General features: G+C 48.3%; 1 protein-coding gene across 1 annotated transcript; it reads right to left on the bottom strand.

The window, feature by feature from the left end:
* Positions 1 to 1,354: 1,354 nt before the first annotated feature.
* Positions 1,355 to 6,901, bottom strand: YBX1 (Y box binding protein 1; the record flags this gene model as incomplete). The annotated part of the gene is given in 10 exon segments (XM_009875268.1): positions 1,355 to 1,735; positions 3,191 to 3,235; positions 3,237 to 3,274; positions 3,277 to 3,446; positions 3,554 to 3,636; positions 4,012 to 4,181; positions 4,184 to 4,220; positions 4,222 to 4,314; positions 4,539 to 4,628; positions 6,868 to 6,901. Coding segments are annotated over 10 exon segments (823 nt in total), but the record flags the coding sequence as incomplete, so codon positions are not given.
* Positions 6,902 to 9,988: the final 3,087 nt, after the last annotated feature.

Genomic DNA, 9,988 nt, shown 5'->3' with positions numbered 1-9,988 from the left:
ACCCACAGAGGGGCTTCCCCCCTATTTCCAGCCAGGTTTTCCAAAAAATAAACCCCGGAAAAGCGCTGCTTTAAGAACAGATGTCCCCCAGGTCCCCTAGGAAAGCTGTTGGGACAACTGAGGGCAAAGGAGGCCCCAGCTTTAGAGGAATTTTGTGGAGAGCCTTTGTCACACGCAGCAACACTGACTCCCCGCGGCTGCTCCCGCAGGAATCAGGAATTTGACAGCACGAGCTGGGCAGAGCCTGGCAGCCAACACAGGTCAGGCACAAGGAGGTGGGCGAGTCTGAAGCCTAACAGAGGTGGATCTACCACAAAGCTGGGTTTTAGGGGCTCTCGAACGAGGAACTCCGTTTTCCAAGTGAATTTCTATCCCTCCTCGCTTGCAAACCGTTACGAAAACAAACCAGAAGCCCAAACCACCAGCGCAACCCCCGGCTGCTCAGTCTTGTCCCGAAAATTGCTTTATCAGAGCTCCTCGCTACGGGTGCAATGCAGGAACACCCGCCCTGGCTGAGCATGAGCGGTATTAGCTCTGGTTAAAGAAACGCCCCGGGGACCCAAAAACCACAGAAATCCAACCATTCAAGCTGCACAAAAAGAACGTGACCAGCAGTCTGCGGTCAAGCGGGAGGGTGTTCACGGTCCAAAGGACAGACACGTCCAGAGAGGCAGGCAAAAGCGCCTCAGAAGGTATTTAGAGAGAGCAAAACCTCGGAGCTCTCCACTTTTAACAGGAAAGCGCACAGGAAAACAATTAATTACTGGTCATTTATAACTGGTAATTAACAGCAGCCCCAGCACTCACCTGGCTCTCACCACGAGGCTGGGTTTTGCTGAGGCGCAGCTCGGTTTCCGTGACGTCCGGGATCGCGGGGGTTACCGTGAGGAGCCCACGCACGGTCACGGCCACTGCCGGCAGCTCCAGGTTTCAAACCCAGCCAGGAACCCACATTTCCCCTGGTTTTGCCCCAAATCCAACTCCATGCACACCAGCAAAAGGACATCAGCAGCTCCTGTGGTGCCGCCGCCACATCCGTGGTTTAAGTCAGGATCAGCAACACGTTTTGGGGGGAGTCTGTGGGGTTTTTTTTCCCCAGCACCCCCACACCAGCTCGGTATTCCAGCGGGGACACAGCCAAGCTGCGTGAGCCAACAGCTCTCGGGAGGGCACCGCGCTCCCACCCAGCACCTCCCCTCATCACCCTGCAAGAGCCTTGCCACCCAGCTGCACTGGGGCTCAATTACTTTTTTTTTGCATTTTACCCTGAATGCTGAAGAAACGAACCTTTTATGAACAATTAACTTAGACCCTTTCACCCAAAAGTAGGCTTAAAACGACCAAGCACGCAAGGTAACTCTTTAAGACCTTTATTAACAGATGCTTGCAGTTTGACTTGAAAAAATCAGGTGTATATTTCATACAAATTAAAAATGAGGTTCTTAAAAATCTCAACTTGACCAGATATGAAACAATTTAAAAACCTTTAAAGGTATATTGAGAAAAAACAGACTTTTTAAAAAACGTGTTTATCGTTTCCAAAAGGAGACTTCTTTAGGTAAAAATAATAAAAACCCCATGCTGCATAGACAATGCAGATAGTTCTAGTAATCTGGTCAACAGCAAAAAGCAAGCACTTAAGGTCTTCAGTTCCAATTCTTTTGTTCATTTCTTATTGCTGGAATTTCATTTTCTTTTCTTCTTCATTTCTTAAGTCTTTTCTTTGATGACTAAACTGAAAAGAGGGAAAAAAAAAAGAGGGGGATGATCAGGCAGGTGTCAGAATTGTTTCTTTTACCAAGACCCACCCGCAAGTCGCAAACTCTCACCGAGCTACGGGCTTCACACACAGAGAAACACAGCGACTACAGCTCTGATCAACCCACCCGACTCCCCACAACCACACAAAACAAACATCGAAAGGCTCCAGAAAAAGAGGAGACTCCAAATTTAAAAACAAAGGAAGGCCGGGGAGCGCAGCTCTAAGCCCAAAGCCACCCCCAGGAAGGCGAGAGGACAACGGAAAACCTTCAGGCTTGCCCAGACCACAGAAACCACCGTTTATGTTCTCCAACACTATCAACAGACAGAAAGAGCAACCAAGTGTCATCATGGGGTTTCTCTAAAGCCCACGGCATTGGGAACTCATCCAGCAGGTGCGAACCACAAAGATGAATGCCGGCATAAACCAAAGGGTGGCACCGAGCGGGCAAAAACTGACACCGAGCTGCTCCCCACGGCCGATTTCTGCAGTCCCTGCTCATCCTGTTGCGGTGACCCTTTGTTACTGTCCCCACCAGAACCTAAACCCATCTTTCTGTCTGCCCGCCCTCCAGGCAACAGAGACACAACAGGAACAGGACAGGAAGCGGTGAGAGGAAATGCAGAGGAAGAGGGAGGAAGGGCAGATGAGGAAGGTGCCAGAAAAAAAGCAGGACAAGTAGAAAGTGTCCTAGCAATGAACATATTCCCAAATCCGCAAAACCGGCCATCAGAAAACAGCACCAAACGAGTGTCAAATCAGAGTGAGTCTCCCTCGCAATGAACATGTTTTAACATCGACCCTCACAGAATCCTCCAACCAGCAACACGACGCCAGCGCTGCGGGGCTTCACCCACAGGCACCCTGGACACTCCAATAAAAGGATCATCTCTACCAGTTTCTCCAGCACTTGTTTTAGATAAGAAAAGCTGCTACCAAGATGCTCCTGCAAAATCTGCGTCAGCTTTCTAGAAATGAATGCTTGGAGGTCCTAATGCTATTCACTTCCCCTTTGGGACCGAGCGGTAGAAACTCAGGACGCTTACAGAGCCGAGTAAAGCCCAGGACCTGTTTTTCCTAACGACTCACAAGCCACTACACCAGCAGCGCTGATTTACTATTTCTGTGTGGACAAAGACTGCTGTAAGCCTGAACTACTGAGCAGAGCCAAGATTTTAAGAGTAACAGTCTTCTAGGCAGCAACTCCATCAGTGAAAATTAAGGCCTGTAATTACATCCTCCCAATTAATCAGCACTTGCACAGCGAAGTCTCACAGCTCAGTTCTGCAGGCGTGTTTACAAGCACCGCCAGCTCAGTTACAACACGAGTGAGCAACAACAGTGCAAACCTCGACAGGGGGTTAAAGGAAAGCACCAGAAGAGAACAGAACTCATCAAATGGCATCCTCGAGAGCCGCGGACACGCACCCGGATGATGGTAGAGATGGTAAGCCGGTATTTACTCAGCCCCGCCCTGCTCGGCCTCGGGAGCGGACGTGTTCTCAGCTGGTTCTTCGTCTCTTTGCCATCTTGTGGTTTAGGGTTCTCTGGGCGTCTGCGTCGGTAGTTGAAGTTACGACGGTACCGACGTTGAGGTGGCTGCTGACTTTGGGTCTCATCCCCTTGGTTTTCTTTATCTTCTTCGTTCCCATCCTCTCTAGGCTGTCTTTGACGAGGAGGACCCCTGAAAGTCAAGCTAGGCTTTAACGATGCAGCATCTGACCATCGCCATGTCCTGTCTCTGTCGCTACAAGGCAAAGTTAAAGAAGAACAAACTCATCTGCAGCGTACCTGCGAAATCGTGGTCTATAACCTCGATACATGTTCTGCCTGACGGGTCTGCCTTGATCTCCTGCACCCTGGTTGTCAGCACCCTGGAAGACACGAGGCAACAAATCACCTCAGCCACACGCCAAAGCCTGCTAACGCCTCCCCAGCTGGTCAAGCTGCAAGAAAGAGGGCTGGAAGCGGGCTGTGAGGCCAAGTTCGAGGCACACGAGATGGGCAGCGGTCCTAGGGCACGAGAGCACACGTGACATCAAATTTCTTTCAGTTCACTACATACAAATTCAAACACGCTCTGGTTTTTAAAAGCTGTAACATGAAGATGTTCAGCTTATCAACATCCACCCCACCTTACTGCCGACCTTTACCAAAACCATCCCGGAGCAGCCACAAAGAAACTTGTCCCGTCGCCCCGCCGCAACGCAATCGAGCCAGTTCAGCATCACTTCCCAAACAAACGTTACCTCCACTATCTCTCCCTGCACGGGAGGGTTGGAATATTGTGGTCGACGCCCGTAGGGCCTACGCATGTAGTAAGGTGGGTACCGCCGCCTGCGATAGGGACGGCGTTGCTGGGCTTGACCTTCTGGTATGTTCTCTGCTCCTTCGTTCTTTTCCCCACTCTCACTGTTCTGGTAGTTTTGCTGGTAGTTGCGCGGAGGACCCCTGCGACGTGGATATCGTCTGTAATGGTTACGGTCTGCTGCGTATTTACTGCCTTGGACAGGAACACCGCCGGGTCCTGTAACGTTAGCTGCCTCCGCACCCTGAAGAGCAGGGACAGCATGAGGGAAACGGTCGAACATCCAACCAAAATATGCCAAAATACGATTCAGCACCGAGCAACGATTTACATCAGCGTTGCGAAGCGACAAAAACCCATTCATCTCGTTGGATGTCATCAGGCATTGACTCAAACCACAGGCACCACGGCAAAGCCTGCACACCGAGTTTTCCGTGCACACCCAAACACCCCAGAGACGTGTTTTACCTTTTCTCCTTCAACCACATCAAACTCCACGGTCTCTCCATCTCCTACGCTGCGGAGGTACTTCCGGGGGTTATTCTTCTTTATGGCAGTCTAACAACAGAATATTGCAGAATTACGCTTACAGGTACAGCACGAGAATACTACTTCACATATCTGAAGACTTTTTTTTTTTTAAAGATAAAGGAATGAGTGTTTAATACCTTAGGAGGAAGATCTGTGCTCCCAAAAAAGCAATTAAACCACTGTGAAAAATCTAAGAAGCCATACAATTTACCTGTATTACTAGAGCTCTGGCGTATTTGAAACGGGCAACGGTTTTACTGTTGACTGGAAACGTCTGCCAACACGGTCTGCTAACTGAAAAAGCGGTTTGAAAACAAACCAACACATCCCCACCATACACAACGGCTACAATATTCCTAAGCAGAGTTTAGCATTCAGCACACTCAGAGCATTTACACATTCCTCTGAAGTATGTACACCGATAGAGCAGCCTTTCCCAAAACACACTTCGATTTCCAGCCCTCCACCACCTCACACACCACGGCAGCACACAGGAGCCTCCACGTCCCGAGCCGTGTGAACACATCGACGGCCAAAAATCAAGATTTCTTCCTCTGAAGCTTCCAACACCATCGCTTCAGCCCCAGTATTTACTGATCCACCTCAGAACTCCTCTAGCTGTCTGTGACACACCAAGGATGAAGCCCTTCCAAGGTGTCAGCACCAGACAAGCCTTTGTATCGGGATCTGTGTGTTAAAGGACATCACTAGAAAACAGGGAATTTTCTGCGCTATTCAGTAGCGGATTAAATTTTTGACAGATGAGTTAATACTCGATATGCACTGCTCTCAGACACATTCTGCTTATCAAACACTTTAACTGAACGGTAAAACAAGTGGAACAACTTGACAAAAAAATAACCAGCAACACAACTTGACTAGTTGTTTGGGTTTCCCTCCTCAAATGGAATAAAACCTATAGAAAAACATGCCCACAAGCCTCAGCCTGTAAAGCAGTGATTTTAAGACAGAAGTCTTACTGCAAGAGGAACCAAGTCTTAACAGCTCTTCATGAGGGGCCAGGAAAACAAATACACAGCCCTGACTCCTAAACCAAGCTGCTTTCTTTCAGATTAGACCCCTAAAACTGCTTTATCATGACAATTATTACATTAAAACAAATCGCAGGCAAACCATGCTTTTAGAAAGCCGGTAGTTACATGACAAGTCCTGAAATGTGACTTGTCAGTCAAGGTCACTTACAGGTTACCCTACTTGCAAACCGAGTAATAAAGTCTGAAAGCTTTCCTCCAGGGTACATATTCCTGCCTCGGCACACAGAAACACAGCACAGTCACTTGGCCTTTCTCCGCCACCCGTTACAGAATAACCTTTCAGCAACAAAGGCTTCTACATCTTAATAGCAGGATTTCAGACACAGCACAAGCAAGAAGCTGAGAGCAAATCAAACCCGAGTCACTTTCCAGGGGTTACTTTTTCCCCCCTTTGTGTTTACAACCTCAGCAGTATAGTCCTAACTCAAAACAAAGGAACAATCCACAGACTCTCAAATGCCAGAAGTAAACCACGCCACTCTTAAGAACTCTTTGTGGGCTGCATCACAAGAGATGCCAGGAGAGAGGTGGTAGAAGGCCCGTTGCTGGGCATGGCCCATCACGTCGGACAAAGGCCAACCTGCTCCACAAAAAAAGCCATAGGGGCGGGGAGCAGTCTCACTCTGGGCTGGCTTCCAGGGCTTTACGTGCTCACCACACGTTAGATCTAAGTGTACATGGCTGTTAAGTGGAAAGAGTGCCCATTAAAATGTTTGCCAATTTCCGGTGAAAGCCAGGAGCAATCAATTCTAGAAAAGTTTTGCCTAAAAATGTTTAAAAAAAAAAATAAATTTTCACTGGCACTTCATCCCTGTTACAGTCCAGTTAGTTTCTTTCTTTGCTGCAAGCTTTTCATTTAACTTTATTTCCATATGCTTACTTAACAACTATAGGAATCCGCAAGGCAACTTAACTGGACTTCAAACAGTTATCCCCAAGCTGACTGAACACACTTGCCGACAGCGCAATTTTACTCACTGCACGGTACCAGCCCGCTCAACCTCGTGGATCTCGCCTCCTGCGGAGGAACGTGCAAACCTCCACAAGCACGGAGAGGCTCTGCTCAGAACCCAGGCACGAGAAACAGTTGTTTGTGTTCAAGTAACAGCTCTTGGAAAACACGAAGCTCTGACAACTTCAATCCTACTTACGTAGGTCACGCACAGCAAGGTTCAGGGAGGGAACACCTTTCCATTTCAGGGAAGTCTTACCTGATGGACGAACACATCTTCCTTGGTGTCATTCCTGCAAGACAACAGCAGATTGAAGTTCACGTACGAAATGCAACAGTGAACTAAAGTCAGTTCTTTGAGGTGGGTTCAAAACGCAGATGGGTCAAGACAACTAGCTTTCAGCATCAGCCTTGCTCCTCAACCCGCTCTCAACTAGTCCTGTACTAGGTTACTGCCTCATGTAGAGACTGCTGGTAGCCTACACAAGGTTCAGAGCACAAGCCAAGCTCCAGAAGTCCCTCCCGCACACCCCTCTGTCCTTCAGATGTTTGCAGAAGGAGCACCTGAGTGACCAGTCCACCATTTCTGGTTCTGCTCCCTGCAGGAGTGTGGCTACTGCCAGCTCTGAAACACACTGTGGTACCACTGCTCGAGCCTTGCACCATCTCCAGTCACACCCTCTCAGCCTGGATGTCTGCTTCATGTAAGGAATAACACCCCGGACTGGGCACCGAAGGCTTAGTCAGGCTGTGTCTGTGAGCACAGAGAGGGAAGAGCTGGGGTCCCTCCCCTCACAACAAACAGAAAACAGCTCAAGCCTGTAACTACTAGAATCAAAAAACACGACCACAATGCAGCTCCCACAAGTACCACGCTGAGGCTGGACAAGCGCACCACGGTACCAACTTCAGTCAGGAAAGTTTCCGTTCTGCAATTCAGAGGCACCGCTGCGGCAGCCTCGGCGCTGGGGTGAGAGCTGTACGTGTCACTTCCACCGCTCACAACAAACTCACGCTCAGGCTTGCGTCGTAACAACCCAACCTCACTGCGGGAGGAGTTTCACTCGTCTGTGGAATGGTTTGAATCAATAGCAAAGTGACTTTTCTTTCCTAGAATGACTGATTAAAGAGAATGCAAAGCAAGCTTGTGTGCAAATGTGCTCAGACTTGGAGGGCTTACAGGTATGGGTAATGCAATAGAGAATTATTTTTTTTTTTAAAGATAAAGCTAGGTGTTCCTCACCCCTTGTTTTAAAACACAAGGATGACAATTAAGACCCTTCCAAAAATCCAAGCTACGGCTATTCTGTCAGACAGCACCAGTAACAATAAGTCAGCTTGTTTCCTCCCGGAATTGATGCCTACAAGGCTACTAGAAAAAAGTAGGCAAGAGAAGAGGCAACAGAGCTGTGTCAGTCTGACCATCTCAAGGCAGCTTTATCTCCAAGGCCCCACGACACAGCATCCATAATCCCTTGCACAGCCCGAGCCTGAATACTTTCTTCTTCGCAATCCAGATACCAGATGCTCCAAAAGCTGAAAACCTTCAGCAGAGCTGGTTTTCAGTAAAAACATTTAGCACCTTCCCTCACTCTCAACTGAAAAACAGTGGTAGGAAGCGCTCGTCGCCTGTGCTCTGCACTCCTGCCCAAGTTTGATTTTGGGCAACCCCACCAGATGCTTCTTTTTGAAGTCCTTTTGAAAAAAAAACAGTTTCCATTTGAGAGGATGTTGGGAGTTTTAAACCAAGGAATGACTCAGTTACACAGATACATCATTAGTTAAAAAACATAGAGGTCAGTTTTAAAGCCCACGATTCCCAAAGCCATTTCCCAGCAAGCACACCTGGACACAGCGGTGTGGCTGGTTTAAGTGACAGTGATCGCTTCCTCAAAGAAAATGAAATGGTAGAAGAGAGAGCCCCACTCCGCAGACTTAACAAGCCATTTAGCTTATTTTTGCACTAAATGAGTCTCCTCTCAACATCCTTAATCCATAAAAATAAAAAAAAAAGGCATCAGACGAGCAGACAGATGAAGGGAACGCTGCTGCCGAGTCCAGCGGAGCGCTAAATCCAAAGGCAGATCTCGACATGCGGCTCCAGTAATGGCAAGAGGACTGAGCCAGCAGCCTGCACATCCATTTAGTATTTTGACAACGGTGAGAAACAACTGACAGGCGCTCCCAATTCAAAATGGTACTTCCGAACAGAAACGTGCTCCTGACATTAAAAGATGGCAGGAAATACTTGAAGTTAACGTGCACCTACATCGAAGCTAAATTTTTAGCTCCAACGCTAATTTTAGCTGCAGGCGGACCCGGCTGAAGCACAGACAAGCAAGGGCAGGAGCTCCCGCGAAGTTTTCGCTCGCCGAGAGACTCCAGAGCTGAGGAAATGTCCTCCAGTTCGGTTCTCAGGCTGCGGCTCTAATCTCTTGATAACACGAGATCATGCTGGGTTTCTCATTAAAAATGGCAACCTCAGGGATTAAACAGCTGCCAAATTAATGACTGGGGAAGCCATTCAGATGTCTTAACTGGCTGCTGGTGCTTCCTTGCCTGACTCACATCACCGAGCGCTTCCACTACGGAGGGAAACAGGAAAAAAGCCTTCCCTAGAGGTAGAGTTTGTGGCCTATGACTTTAAACCCGGTTCCAAAAGCCAAAGACGCCCAAGCTTAGAGCACTGATGAGCTCAAGCTTAGAGCACCGATGACTACTCAGCATTTAACATTAAATCCTACACAAAGAATGGAAACTGGGCAGGCTCAGAGTCGAGTTTTTAAAGTCACAGATGCAAAACCAATTAAGGAGCGGACAGTTAAGACTGGGTCATAATGTAACCATCAAAAAAACCACCCCAACTCAACAGTATTTAAACCAAACCTAAATACAAGGCCCAACAGAAGCACCAGTCTCTACACTTGCTTCCCTGAAGAGGGATTCCCAAGTCTCCAGCCAATTTCTGAAGCTGTGGGTGAGGGTGTTCAATGGGAACAGTTCTTTGGAATATGGCCTCTGCAAAACAACCCATGGAACTGAGGGGTACCAGAATTTCCCATTTTTAGACGCCAGTTCCAAGACTCCTCTAGTACTGGACAGCTTCACCAAGACACCAACTTTAAGTACGTACACAACGCTAAGCGCTCACATCTGTCAGCCAACTACTGTCACAAAAAAGAATCTTCTAGGCACTTGTTTCTTACACCCTCCTGTCTCATGATATAAACCAAAGGTGAATATTGCTGCTTTCCCCAGACATTCTGAGTTTCCTCAGGAGAGCCACAAAGCGCTCACGACCCATTTTCGCTGGCACTGATGCGCCCGACCTTCACGCGGGAGTTCCCACGACTGTTTCGCGCGTGCAAAGGCCCAGCAGC

The sequence above is a fragment of the Apaloderma vittatum genome, unplaced genomic scaffold (genome assembly GCF_000703405.1).
Source record: "Apaloderma vittatum isolate BGI_N311 unplaced genomic scaffold, ASM70340v1 scaffold26288, whole genome shotgun sequence".
NCBI lineage: Eukaryota > Metazoa > Chordata > Aves > Trogoniformes > Trogonidae > Apaloderma > Apaloderma vittatum.
The sequence above is the reverse complement of the archived record's forward strand: the minus strand, read 5'-3'. Positions and strand labels throughout refer to the sequence as shown.